Consider the following 15,533-nt stretch of genomic DNA (forward strand, 5'->3'; position numbering starts at 1 on the left):
ACATATCAGTTATTTAAAAGGACATGTTGAAATTTTTTGTGTCCAAGGCATTTATTTGAAAGTATTTGCAACTGTTTTTTTTTATTTTTAAAGAAAAAAAAATATGCTTCCTTTCAAGATGAATTGGTGCATGAGTTTTTCTTTCCCCAAAATAAGTAGAATAAGTTGAAGGAAGAAATACCTGCATGTGTATGCAAGGAAATGATTTAATATTTTGCGATACATTGCTTTCAAGCTCTTTTAAAAGTTGATTTGTTGTAAAGCAATGACTTCATGTTTCTTTATTCTTCGCTTTCAAGTTTCCCAGTTGTTTTGGTTGCAATGAAACCAGTTTAAACTTCTTTATAACATCCTTTCTAACTTTTCAAAGTTGGTTTGGTTAGATCCAAAATTCATGAATGCATTGAAATTTTTGGAATAGAGAGTCATTTATTTTTAATATATCTTATGTATGAATGATTTGATGTTACAATACTCGCAATCTATCAAGTTTTTTTTAAGGTTTAGCTGAGGGTTTTGAACTTGAACATTTTTGTATGCACTCGTTTGGCTGGTTTGAATATTATTGATGACGTCTCAATGCTGCCCTTAAATTTCTGCATCTATATATGTGTTGTTTGGGTCACTCCTATGCTGTCCTTGACTTCTTGCATCTGTATATGTGCTGTTTAGATCGCTCCTATGTTGCCCTTGACTTCTTGCACTTGAAGATGTGTTGTTCTAGTCATTCCTATGCTATCTTTGATTTCTGACACCTGTATGTGTACTGTTTTGAAAACGATTTGAGCATTCTTCTGGAGAATCTCTTTAATTACATTTGTTAAAAGATTTTAAACATTTTTTTAAGGTTGATTCACTTGCTATTTCCCATTGGATTTGTTATTTGTTAGTTTGATTTGTTAGTTTGAATGAGTCAACCTTGCATCTGTCGAAGATTTTTTTAATTACATTTGCTATTACTTGCATCTGTAATTGTGAGTCAACCTTCTTCTTTCGACTTTGCTAGTTTTTGGAAGTGGATCGGCCTTCTTCTTTTATTTTGTTTATTTTTAAATGGTTAAGTCATAAAGATGGGAATTTCTGATTTAATTAATTGAAAAATATAGAAAACCTCGAGAGTTTTAGGAGCACACACCTTAGGTGAGAATCCATCCACCCAGTCCTCGGTTTAGGCTTCCTACACTTTAGAAGATTTTAGACTTTAGAAGCACACCCTAGGTGAGAGCCCATCCACCTAGTCCTTAGCATGGTCTTCCTAGATTTTAGGAGCACACCCTAGGTGAGAGCCCATCCACCTAATTCTCAGCACAGACTTCCTAGATTTTAGGAGCACACCCTAGGTGAGAGCCCATCCACCTAATTCTCAGCACAGACTTCCTAGATTTTAGGTGTATACCCTAGGTGAGAGCCCATCCACCTAATTCTCAGCACAGACTTCCTAGATTTTAGGTGTATACCCTAGGTGAGAGCCCATCCACCTAATCCTCAATGTAGGCTTTCTAGAGCTTAAGTGCACACCTTAGGTGAGAGTCCATTCACCTAGCTCTCAACATATATCTCCTAGACTTTAGGAGCACACCCTAGGTGAAAGTCCATCTGCCTAGTCCTCAGCATAGATCTCCTAGACTTGGTGTACACCCTAAGTGAGAGCCCATCCACCTAATCCTCAGCATAGACTTCCTAAATTTTAGGAGCACACCCTAGGTGAGAGTCCATTCACCTAATTCTCAACATAGACTTCCTAATTTTTAGGAGCACAAGACGTAGTTCATGCTTCCTTAATTAAATCAACAGTGAAATTCCCTCAATAACATAAACTACAATGAAACCCAATGCACCATCAGCATAGGCTTCCTAGATTTTAGGAGCACACCATAGGTGAGAGTTCATCCACCTATTTTTCAATATAGGCTTCATAGATTTTAGGAGCACACCTTAAGTGAAGGTTAATTAACCTAATTCTCGAATGCACAGTGAAACTAGACATTTGACCCTAATTCACAAATTGACTATGACACTAGACATGATGCACCGAGACGTGACCCATGCTTCTTTAGTTAAATTAATAGTGAAATTCCCGCAATGACTTAACCAACAGTAAAACCCAGTGTACTGGGATTTGAGCTTGGATATTACACTCAAATCCTTATGGCAATTGGGAAAATTTGCTAATGCCACATATGGACCATCGGACTAGGATAAGTCTAGGGTCTAAGTGGCGAGGGCGATGACGACATTGCTTTTGTGTGCTTAAACGAGGGATACAAAGTGAGATTATTAGAATCGTATCTCCTACCTTGAGGATCTTCAATAAGGGAGAGCGAAGAACCTATGATACTATTCTCCGATTCTTGGTGGAATCGTTGCCCCCGACACTCTTAGGTTGTCAGTAGTTCTAGCACGATTAAAGTGACTAGCCTGTGGACTATACAATTTTACAAAATAATTACAACAATAAAAATAAAAATTTCTTTTGCATGTTAAAAAGAACTTTGCATAAAAAAGACTTGAATAATAACTTTTGCATGAAAATCTTTATATGAAAATTTAGAAAGGTCTACGGCTAGTCACTTGGATTGAGGTTAAGGACTGCCTTCTGTAGATTGTCGAGTTGACAACTCTTACTCAAGGTCAGGAAGCACACAACCCAGCTCTGAGCCCTCACTTTTACCAATGTCTTGTACCTAGTCCTAATCTTTCATATGTGGCCAAGGGTTTCTTTTGCTCATAATTTTTATTACTCGTTTTTATGACTTTCATGCTGGATTTTCTTGCCTTATTTATTTTTCTTGCAAGTATGTTTAAATGTGCTGCAAATCATACTATGATTACAATATTAATCACACAACAGTAGCAGATGCCCAGGTACACTTTTATAGTTTATCCACAATATTTTACTTTACTGTGTTTTACCTTTCAAGTACTTTTTTTTTATTTACCTGTAATCTACTCATTCTGCATGCAAAACCAAATTTTGACACCAAAATTGTGAAACATAAACTACAATTTTCAAACACTTAAACCCTGGAGCCATCGCGATGACAGGAGCTTGAAGCCAATTTTGTGAGCATCACGACGAGTTTGAAGCGAGTAACAAGATCTTCTTCAACATTATCCTTTTCTAGTATAATAACAACGCATAGGACTTTGATGTAGCTCGCCTAACGTGACATAAATCCTCAGACTCCCTTTTTAGGCTCTTGTACGACCATGTTGCGCAGTGTAAGTCCTAACCCGCTTTAGGTTCCGAGGTTGTCGTACGGTACGATGTAAATCCTCATATCTCTGAGGGCTATCTACATAATCAGGTATTATGCAAGTGTAAGCCCCAAATAATAAAACTAGCAGGATCAAACACTTAATTAACATCGTCTCCAAAAATGTAGCCACACTGTAGGATAGTCTAGGAAGTCACCGAGAATTACCTCGGATCAGTGACATCCCATACCTTCTCTCCTTCCGTTGGACTCCTGAAAATAAATGTTCTGCATTGAGCCATTCCCACTTGATTTTCCTCATCCTATCGTGAGAACCTAAACTTTGAAATCTTGAAGACTAATACCTTTGATCATTATCGAGAGTTTTCTCAAGTGACCCCAGTCATTTGGGATGTAATTAACTATAGGGGCTTGCCTTTATAGAGAACTTGGAACCCAGGTAAAATAAATCCTATTTAACATTCGTATTAGATAGGGGAACTTGTCGGTCATATATAAAAAGGTTCGCAGATCAAACAGATGTCACAAATCTCTTAGTTTGCAAGATTGGGTCTATCGCCGAGGTCTACACTTATCTTTCGGGAGAGTGTAGTATTCGCGATATCGGACACGATTATGCAAACTATTGGACTAATGAGATCCATTTGGTCTCATTTTTCAAAAATTAAAACATATTATTTTCAATACTCAAGCTATATATCTCTTATATTTAAATTAAATTTCAAAAAATTATTTTCATATACCATATTTTCAAATCAATCGAAAAGTTGACCGATAGTAAAGTTTATGAAGGATATTCTCAACAGGAAAAGAACGTTTAAATATAATGAGATTGTTGCACTTAGTGAGGAGTGCAGTACTATAATTCAGAAAAAGCTTCCTGAAAGCTTGAAGATTCTGGTAGCTTTACAATTTCATGTGCAATAGGAGACAGATTTTATGTGAAAACTTTATGTGATTTAAATGCAAGCATTAACTTTATGTCATTATCAATATTCAAAAGATTGAGAGTAGGAGAAATAACCCCTACTATAATAACTCTGCAGTTAGCAGATCGTTCGATAACATACTTTAAAGGAGTTATAAAAGATGTCTTAGTGAAAGTGAATCAATTTATCTTACCTATTGATTTCATGAAGATAAAGACCTTTTTTAGCCACAGGAAGAACAATGATAGATGTGCAGAAAGAGGAATTAACAATGCACGTCAATGATCAAACTGTTACTTTCAATTAACAATGCAGAAATATGAGTTATTCTGCTTATTATTTATGACATTCAAAGTTTCTAATGATGTTTGAGAATCTACCATTTGGCCTAATAAATTCTTTTCAATCATGGAAATTGGTTGAGAAAAATTCATTCAATATTGGTCTAACTTCCTTGAAATTGCAACAACTTGATTTGCTAACATAGTAAATGCATCAGATTCATGAATTTTGGCTACTTTCTTAGGATTCACCTTCTCAGAAGGCCATTGAAAATTATTGATAGTCATTTCTTCAATTAAAACATAGGCGTCATGAAATGGTTTTAACATCAATGAACCATCAGCAACGACATCGATAATTGATCTAAGTGATCCAAATAATTCATTATAAAAAGTTTGAATTATTAACCAATTTGGTATAACATGGTGTAGACACTTTCTTAAGTGTTCTTTAAATCTTTCCCATGCTTGATAAATGTATTCCCTTTCAAACTGATTAAAAGATGTAATATCATTTCTAAGCTTCGCAGTTTTTTATGGTGAAAAATATTTAGCAAGTAATTTTTGTGCTAAATCATCTCAAGTTCTGATAGATCCAGGTGCTAACGAATTCAACCACATCTTAGCTTTATCCCTCAGTGAGAAAGGAAATAACCTAAGTCTTATGACATTATCTGATACACTATCGTATTTAAATATAGCACACAATTTTAGGAAATTGACAAGATGTAAATTTGGATCTTCAGTTGGTCATCCCCCACACTGATTAATTGATACTATTTGCATAATGGCAGATTTAATCTCAAATGAATTAGCCACTATGGTAGGTTTCTGAATACTACAATGAAGTTCATCTACTGTAGGGTTGACATAATCTCTTAATGTTTTAAATTCTTCATGAATCTCAGCATTTTGATTATTTTGAACTGTCATTTCTATAATTTTTTTAAATTTTTCAAAATTTTTAATTTTTTTGGTTTTTCTGATTTTTCTAACAGTTCTCTCTAATTAAGAATCGTAAGACACTGGTCCTTCAGAATCTGAACTATGCATACACTAACATAAAATAAAATAAAACTAAACACACAAAATAAAATACAATAACTTAAAGTTTAAATAAGACTTTCTAAAAATAGAAATTTACTTTTAAATCAATAGATTCTTTACAATTTTCACTTCACTTCCCCGACAACCGCGTCAAAAACTTGATTCTAAAACTGCTTATATGCAACAGCATAACAATAATTCTGAACTTATATTTTCTTATTTCTTTCTTATTTCGCAACAAAACAAAAAATTTGATCTTGAAGAAAAATAAGAATTTAACTTTTAATTATATATATTGGGTTACTACGAAAGTATACGTTCGTTATCAAGTAATATAGGACTTTTTGATTAAGACCTGAATATCGAACCCACAGGGAAGATATGTGGGACTCACATCCAACCCAAGTGGTAGCGAGAAAATATCTTTGTCACGTTAGGAAGGAAAGCACTGGAATAAATAAAGTTTAAATATTTTTTGTAATTTTAATATTTTAATAAAAAACAGAACAAACTTAAAAAGATAACTTAAGTTTTTGTAAAAACTAAATATGAAAAATGAAAATAATTTTCTCCTTATCATGAATCAGTAATAAGTATAAAAATTCTGTTGTGGAATTATGCATATTGTATTGTGCCAAATAGGAGCGATAATATTTTTTACCCTTACTAGAGATGTTATAAATAACATTGGCTAATTTAAAGTTTGAATAATTTTAAAGACTAGCAAGGCAGGGAAGATACTAGCTCTCACTCTAGAGTTTCCTCGATTCCCTCCACCTGGGGCTAACATCTCGTATCAGAACCTAAAACAATAAATCAAGTTGGGGGCTTTAGTCTGTCACTTTAAAGTTCTCTAACTCTACACTCTTCAATGAATATTTCTTTATTTATTTGCACTCAATCCTATGAACTATATTCTCATTCATACAATCTCATGTGATTCTTTCCAATTGTTGACTGAGACAATATCAGTCTGGTTCTTACATGTTCTCACAATAAATTTTAATATCTGAATTGACCAAATCAAGAAGTAAATGAAGTACATAGATTTAAATCTTCACAACTTCCATCCAACATTAAAAATCAATACTCTTCACAACTTTCATCCAATACTTAATTACTTATTATTTTAAGAAGAAAGATAAAAAAAAGTACTCAGAATCCATAGAGAAAATAAAACTACACTTTAGTTTAAAAGTAGAAATCATTGTCTAACTAACAACAAGTCTCAATTAAAACTAAAAATAGTCTAAAACAAAAGATAAAAACTTATCTAAGTCAACCAAACTCTTGAAGTTTCTTTGAATCTTTTCTCTTTTACAACACTCTCAATATAAAACTAAAATAAAAAAAATAAATATGTGGTGCCTAAAAATCTCTCCAACTCCCCAATTTTAGAACTTTCAAAACTTTCCCAGTACTTTCAGGACCCCCTTTCAAAGTCTCAATCTTTCTTCTTTTATAATTCTCCAATAGGTGTCTTGGTATCTCTTCAAAATATGTCTTGAATCTCTTCAAAATGCATCATGATTCGATGTATTTCCCCAAGAGATGTATCTTTTCACAATAATTTTTGTCCTTGGTGGTTGTAACCACCTATTAAGCCAATAAGTGCCTAAAAAATCTCTTCAAAAGTTGCAAAAATCGAATTTACTCATCCAATAACTGTCACTGGCGCTTAAGCACGGGGCCTCTGGCGCTTAGGCGCGGCCTTCTCTGTTTAACTGGCGCTTAAGCGCCAAAACACTTTTGCACATTTTTCACATATTCGCTCCAAATTTGATCCTTTTTCACCCCTTTAAGCATTTTTCACCTTTTTACCTGTACCTGAAAGAAAAACAAAAAAAATAACTTTCATTAAAGCGCAATATATCAAAAATAGGTATAAAATATGTCTAAAAACACTATATTTTTTAGGCGTATCACATATTAAAAAATATTTTTATTCATTTTGCATCTTCTTGAAACTTCTATAAATTTTTTGAATAACTAATGTCATCTAGATCTATTATGTTTAGAAACTTGTTACAGTCAACCAATAAAAATTCAGAGCTTTCATTAGAAGACCCAGTTGAGGTGCATAATTTCTTTTCTATCACATTAGTCTTTTTTTAACTCTCACTTAAAACTTGATGTGTGAAGATAATCACATCTTAAATTATTGTCTTCTTTATATGTTTAACAGATAATTTTCCTTTATTCTTCTCCTTACATAATGATTCCTCTATAGGTTTTATTTCACTTTCTCCAATATTTTCTTCCTCAGTTTCTGAAGGTATTCTGGTAGAAAGATGTTGCAGAGTTCCCATTGCAGTAGTGTCACCATAAATATGACAGGGAGACTCATACATTGGGCATCTTTTTTTCTGAAATATTTTTATACTTTTTATTGACCATAAATTGGTAAATAAACATTATGATCAATAAAAAAGTGAAAATAATAAAATATAAAATTTGGATGAAATAATAAATGAAATAAATGCTTTATATAACTTGACCCATACATCATCGGATGAAAGCACTTGTTCCGTGGTTGCGTTATAACCAATTCCAGTCTCTTTCAATAAGTTTAGAAATGTCTCCAACAAATGCTAAGTGTATTGAACGAACTTCTCATTCTTTCTTGCTTGTATTTTTATTTTTTTGTAGGTTATCAAGTCCTTGTAGTGTAACCTTGCAGCCGGACTGACAATAGTTGTTTGCTTATTCCCATTAATGACTTCAATTTTCATAAGTTGAATGAAGATTTGTTCATTCTTATCTGACCATGTCCAGTGATTTTAATTACACCATTGTTATCCATAATTCGACTTGATACATGAGAAAGTAATGTCAGGGCACATTCAATCATTCCAACCCATTACGTGGATGGCAAAATTTTACTGTCAACTAACACCCAAAATTATAGGTAATACTTATGTATAAGCAATCCCTATTATCCAACTATATATAAATTCAAACAATTACATAAATTGCACTTGAGACATTGCTACTTAGAAAAATATTATCATCCAATTGAAACAATTACATACATATCCATGAAACAATTATGTAGATAGCACTTGAAACTTTTTTACATACCAAATTAACATTATTTGAAGACAACTATTTCATATACATAGCACACAACTCCAGTGCATTTATATATTTGATTATCACCAACTTGAAACTATTATATAGAAAACATTACTACATGAAAAACTATCAACTACTTGAAACTATTACAGAGATAGCACTAGAGACATAGCTACATACAATACTAGCACACATTTAAAAACAATTACTATTTTTTTGTTTGTGCTATGTATGCAAGTAGATAGGAATTGAGTGCTATGTATGTAAGTACATAGGAATTGTATGCTATGTAAATCTTCCAAACAAATGACAAGATAAGAATTGAGTGCTATGTGTATTAAAACCATAAGGATATCCATACAAAAACAAACATTGGATTGATAAAAAATGGGAAAGAGATGAAAAAGAATTCCAAACCGTTTACACAAAAGCGCTCTAAAAAGATATTATCTACAAAGCGGCAATTTCAATATCACTAATGTTCAATTTTAAACATCAAAATATTCATGATGAAGTGGAAATGATAATTTTAACATATGTTATGGTAAATTCGAAGGAATATATTGAGTAATAAGCCTCTTATACTAACTATAGTTTCAAACAGAACCAACTACAATTTCTATACCACTGATGCATGGACGCTACGGTTCCAAGCAGTGCAGTTCCATAGACATCGAATAACTCTGAAGGACTCTAAAAAGGAATCCAACTTAATATTAGTGCACAAAGAGATCTTTCAGGATGGGTTTCGTTAGCATCACTCAATCCAATAAGAAATTCTTGAGAATTGTCCAGATGAAAATTTGGTGAATAATGATTATAAAGTGTAAAGGAAGAAATTCCAAAGGACTTTTCATTGTATTTAAAAGGCAGATTAGCATTACACTAGTAGTTGCAGATTCAAAATCGAACCATTTTATGATTCATCTATCCCTTTGTTGCAGTTGGCAAAGATTATTCATAATGACAAGTGTTGGAAGCGAAGTATCATGTAAACCATACAGTAAATGTGAGATAATAAAGCATTTTAGGAAGGATTTCCTAACGACATTATATAATCATTACATCTGCTATGAGACGAGAACTTCTTTGCAACGTGAGCAATAAAATTAAGGTCAAACAGAATTGTGGAAACTTTATTTCAGGGCATTAAAAGCTGCCACAAAAGAAACCATAAACTATGTGTTATCTTTGGAAAGTAGAGCATCGCTGAAGCATAAAAAAATAACTATACGATTCGATCCTTGAATAACTTGAAGCATAGGCATACATATAATCCAAAGCCAGGATTAAAAGAATAAAATAGAATAGATTACAATTTTTATGCAGAAGGAAAAGAAAGATGGAGTTTCGATGACCTTTGTAAGTTGCGATCTCGTCGTAGCCTTCCTAGTCAGAGCAAATTGCGAGTCTATCCCCAGGGTTGGGGCCAAGAGGGAAGGTGGTTGGTGACCTCTGTAAGTTGCGATCCCGTCGAATGTGAGAGTTTCGGGTCGAGAGGGAAAGGGTTCGGCGAGTGGGGCGGAATCGAGAGACAGGGCTGCTGTGCTTGTGGATAGTAGCTGATGTGAAGAGGAGGGGAGGAATCATGCGTAAGTTGTGATCCTGCTGACTATTTTGAGGGAAACGGGCAAAGGTTGTTTTCAATGTTTTAAAAACAGGTAAAAACAGGTTTTTTATGTTTTGAGTATTTTAAAATTAGAGGTGTTTCCCATAAAAATATAAAACTGTGATAAAACAAAATACAAATTAACAAACACAGTTTTTTTTGTTTATTTCTTATTTTTTATTTTTAAAAATAAAAATAAAAAACAGTCCCTAAGCATTTTCTTTATTTTGTGGTTCATAGAAATTCGATCAAGCCCTGTAAACTATCGTCGAAGAAATCCATGCCCTAATTATAAAAGAAAATGAGGAAGATGGAAGACTCGCTCATTTCGTTTACCCGAAGAACGATACTGCTTTTAACTAGAGGGAGTTGACTTTACATTCGAAGTTTCAGTGAAGCATGTGCATCTAGGGCTATCAAGCGGCTCGAAGAAGGAAGAAGACTCACGTTTTTAACCCTAGAGGCAGAAACATTGGGATGGAGGGTGACGTTCACTTTTGAGGTGTGAAAGAAAACATCGAAGGTGCTCATTTTTTGCATATGGGAAGCTTGTTTTCATTCGGTGTGAAAGAGGAGCATCAAGCAGAAAGTGGAAGGAGGGAGGGATTGCATTTGATGTGAAGAGAAAGGAGAAGAGGATAGGAGGCGAAGGCTTGTGTGTTTACTTTTATTCTAGAGTTTGATTCAAGCCAAAAGAGAGGAGAGTCAGACTTGCGTGCGCAAGGAAGATTAAATTGAACGATTGAACCTTTGAGGTAAGATTAGGGTTTTGTTTGTTTTTGTTTTTTAAGTTTAATATTTATTAAATTGAATTTATATTAAACAGTTAATATTAGTTTTATGCAAATAAAAATAAATAAATAAAAAAAATGAAAACAAACTTAAGTTTAGGAACTACTGTTACATTTAATGAATTAAATTTGGATAAAATAATAATAATAAAGAATGGTTACATGTAAATATATGTATATTTATATAAATCTTAAAGACTAATTGAAAATATATAAATTACATAGGATAACTAAAAAGTTAAATTAATACTTTATGATGATTTTTACTCGGTAAAATTTTGAGGCTCGGCATTTTATAATCAAAATTTTATGAAGTTTTATTTTTTTGAAAGAAACAATTAAAGTTATATAGTGACATGAAGATGGTAATTAATATAATAATAATAAAATAATTATTTTTATATGATATAGCAAAGGTAAAAGAAAGATAAATTGCTTTCTAATAATAAGATTGACATATAATAAAATAATAATAATTATTTATGAATTTGACTATAGGTTTTCATAAGAGTTAAGTGAATATAACAATTGTCTGGGGAATCATTAGTGATTGAGATCTTAAGTTATAGTATCATTTTGTATATCTTCTGAATCATTTGTATTAATTATTATTGATGCTTGATTAATATATTAGGATTTCTCTATTCTTAAATTTTATCGGTCATTTCAATTTGAATGTTACAGTATCTCTTTATCAAACGTTTTATGTATTTTAGTATTTAATATTACATATTGAATGACATAAAAATGTGAATGATATGAACTATAGAATGATTGTTTGTGCATATCTGGTTATGATGAAGTTCACTCTTTTATGATACTAGCAGAAGAATGTTAAGGTTATTTACACAAGAAAAATATTATTAATATTGATGTTTCTTCATTGGCACAAGTTTTAGACGACCCTTCCGTGATAGTTTTATATAGATTAAAAATAAATTAATGTATATATGATATAGTGAGACAATTAATGTTTAGAATTACTTTAAATGATCATATTAGATACTATAAACCTTCAAATATTCTTATATTGATTTACGTAAAGTTTAACGACATGTATATTAGTTTCATTTTTATTATGTTTTTATAACTAAGAGGAATAATTATTCATTGGTTATAGTTAACCCACTATGGTTTTAAATTAATATTTTCGATTTAATCAATTGATTAAGAGCAATAAAATAGAAAACATTTAAAAAGATGCATACAACCAGAGATGATGTAAATTTAATCATATTACATTAATTTATTTTATGTTGAAATTCAAAATAATGCGGAATAATTTTATTAATATGAAAGATCGTATAAATAACCCTTGCGTGAATCCTAGAATAAGAAAGATAATAAAAAAAGAAATAACATGAAAAAAAAGATACAACACCTAATATCTTCAATTAATTAACTCATGTTTTAATTATTTGGAGATAAAAGAAACAATATAAATTAGGAAAGCTTAAATTATGAAAGGAACTAAATCCAATCCAAGAAAATAAATCTAAAACAGGAAAGGATAAAGTGTTATATTAGAAAATAAATCTAATCTTCAAAACTTCTAACTACAATAAATTATTTTCTAATATAACTTTTAACACTCCCTTAAGTTGAAAAATGGTTGAAAACCATATTCAACTTGGATTTGAAAATATCAAACAATGGGCAAGGGAGATCCTGTAAAGTAAAACTTGAAGTCTTCATTCTGTACTGGGGTTGTCTTTGATTGCAGTTCCTTTTATTTTTGTTGGTAGGCGAAATACTTCAACAGATAATGATGCAGGGAAGTTTGTAGGAAAGTAGACAACCTGTATGAAAAGTTGACTGCTGCTGTCTTTGACTACATTTCCTGTAGTGTCTGTAGATAGGCAAAAAACTTCTATAGGTAATGTTGCAAGGGAGTTTGTATGGAAGTAGGCCACCCGAAGGAAAAACTAACTTCTAGTTGATTGCGGTTGTCTTTTAATGCAGTTCTTGCAATGTCTCTAGTTAGACGGAAGACTCTTACAGGTAATGCTGCACGGGAGTTTGCAGGGGAGTGAAGAACCGCTAGAAAAAGCTGTAGGGTATGATTTGCATAAAAAAAAAGAGGAAAAAAGTCCCAAAGGGCCATCCGGAGGTGGGCCTGTTGTAGGAAAAATTTCAGAGGGCCTGCTGCAGAAAAAAATTTTGGAAGGCCTGCTGCTGGAAAAGCTCTGGAGGAAGACTATTGTAGGGGAAAGCTCCGGAGGAGTGCTTATTGCAGGGAAAAGCTCCGGAGGGCTTATGGCAAGGAAAAGCTCTAGAGGAGGGCCTGCAGTAAGAAAGACTCCGGAGGAGAGTCTGTTGCGGAAAAAATTTCGACTGCAGAATTCTAACCTAAAGCATGCATTGAGCTTAGGACCAAGTTTGAAATGAGAAGGAATTTTGGACACTACTTGATGGGATGCCTTGTTGCGATCCTTTTGAAGTCCAACAATAGGTAGGTAATGGGTAGAGGCATGTCCGTATGCTCCACAATATTTCTGATTTGTGGCTCAAACCCAATATCAAGCATTCTATTGGCTTCATCTAACGCTTATACATGATCATTGATAATGACACTCTAGCCCTTTCAAGCAGATCAATCGGTCGGCTTGGAGTGGCAACAAGTACATCAACACCGCCTCTATGTCCCACAACTAGTTATTAAGTGGGGCTCCACCATAAGCAACCACCACTTTAGCGTCAGTTTAATAAGAAAACTTCCTAGCTTTCTGAGGTATCTGAACAGAAAATTCACGGGTTGGCGAAAGAATCAGAGCAAGTGGGAACAAATTTGAGCCCTATTAGGTTTCTGCGCAGGTGGCTCCTTATGATCCCACTTATAACGGGAAAGCAAAATGCCGCAGTCTTTCTCGGTCCTGTCTGTGCACAAGCCATTTGATCTCTTCATGCTGGAGAGATCAGAATTGCATGTATCTGCACTGGTGCCAGGTTCACATACTTGACTCCTAATTTTCTCATTTAAAGTCGATCCAAGATCAATCTCAGAAAAGGTATTGGAGGCAGGCGACATATTATCAACACTAATCTCAAGCAGAATGTCTTCGTAGGCATCATACGTAATCCTAATGTTCTGCTGGTCATTGCAAGCCACTTCGGTTTTATCATCCTTATTTAGAAAGGGATTCACTTCCCGATCCCTACCTTGGTCTCAACCACCAATCCGATAGCTCCACCCATCACCACCACTTCAGTGTAGCTGGAGCGACAGACATTATGGCCACTGCCACTGCTTACCCAACAATTACCACCATAAGGTACAGGGTACCCTGACCTCAAGGCAGTAAAGTCGTCATCGGGTTGAGAAGGGGCGTGGGGATTGGATGCATGACGGTTACAGTGATGAGGAGGGGCGTAAGAACTTCGCTCAAAGCGAGATGCCGTTGCAGCACGAGCGTTGGAGGTGGTGCTGTTGTTTCCAGATATCGCGCCCGCCCATCTCTCGCCGTTCGCGACAGAATTTGCCCATGATGATCGCATGATTGAAGGAATATGCTCAGACTTCAATCCTACTACCTAAAGCAACGTGAAGAGTAGCAAACAAATCGAGAAAATAATTCCAGCATGACATATAATATATAACTTTTTAGAAATAGAAATAGAGAGAACGGAACAACCCCGAAACCCTTTAATTGATTGAATGGACAAAGAGAGAGGTTCCGACAATAGGAAATTTCTTCCACTAGAGACTCTAGGATTTCTTTCAAGACTCTGATAACATGTTGAAATTCAAAATAATCGGAGTATTTTTATTGATATGAAAGAGAGTATAAATAAAATTTACATGAATCCTAGAATTGGAACGACAATAAAAAAGGATCAACAGGAAATGAAAGATATAACACCTTTTATCTCTAATTAATCAACTCTTATTAATTATTTGGAGATAAAAGAAACAACATAAAATAGGAAAACCTAAAATAAGAAAGGAAATAAATGCAATCTAATGAATTAAATCTAGTAGGGAAATAAAGTTATATATTAAGAAATAAATCTAATCCTCACAACTTCTAACATGAATAAATTATTTCCTAATACTTCTATTTTTTATATAATGGCTCTTTCATTTAACAAATCTTAGCTATAAAATATGAGTAGAGAAAAATTTTATTTTCTCCATCCGACTGTTTGTTCCCCCTTGATTAATTTCAATCATAGTACCGGGTTATGATACAATTTCCTTCAATTCCTTGAAAAAAAAAACAACTATCATAATCAATTATAAAATACTCACATAATAAAGAAGTTAAATGTTTTAATATTTAACCACATTTGTTTTTACCTAATACTTAGTTATTGGTTCATTTCTATAAAAAAATAATCATTTATAATCTTTTTACTCTATTTTTTAATTTAGTTTCTACTAAATAATTATTTGAAACTTTAATATAATCTTGTTATAAAATATAAACTTTATTTATTAATTATTTCTTCTTATTGTTAATTAAATTCTCTTAAGATTCACAATTCTTTCCAACTAAATAACTTTAAGAAACATATAACTTTTATTGATTGTGGTTGTATCTTAACAATAAGTTTCTTTTACGAACTAAATTGTATAATATATA

The 15,533-nt window shown here is 32.9% G+C and overlaps 1 protein-coding gene and 1 pseudogene across 1 annotated transcript in view; one reads left to right on the top strand and one right to left on the bottom strand.

Moving 5' to 3' along the window:
• Positions 1–13,338, top strand: part of LOC110019864 (heavy metal-associated isoprenylated plant protein 35-like) — a 34,340-nt gene extending 21,002 nt beyond the window's left edge. The window contains exon 4 of the mRNA XM_020717728.1: positions 12,931–13,338. Coding sequence (XP_020573387.1) covers positions 12,931–13,338 — 408 coding nt within the window. The remainder of the gene's footprint in view (positions 1–12,930) is intronic.
• On the bottom strand, positions 13,338–14,445 carry LOC110019874 (annotated as a pseudogene).
• Between the last annotated feature and the right edge of the window lie 1,088 nt (positions 14,446–15,533).

The sequence above is a fragment of the Phalaenopsis equestris genome, unplaced genomic scaffold (assembly GCF_001263595.1).
Source record: "Phalaenopsis equestris unplaced genomic scaffold, ASM126359v1 Scaffold000002, whole genome shotgun sequence".
Classification (NCBI taxonomy): Eukaryota; Viridiplantae; Streptophyta; class Magnoliopsida; order Asparagales; family Orchidaceae; genus Phalaenopsis; species Phalaenopsis equestris.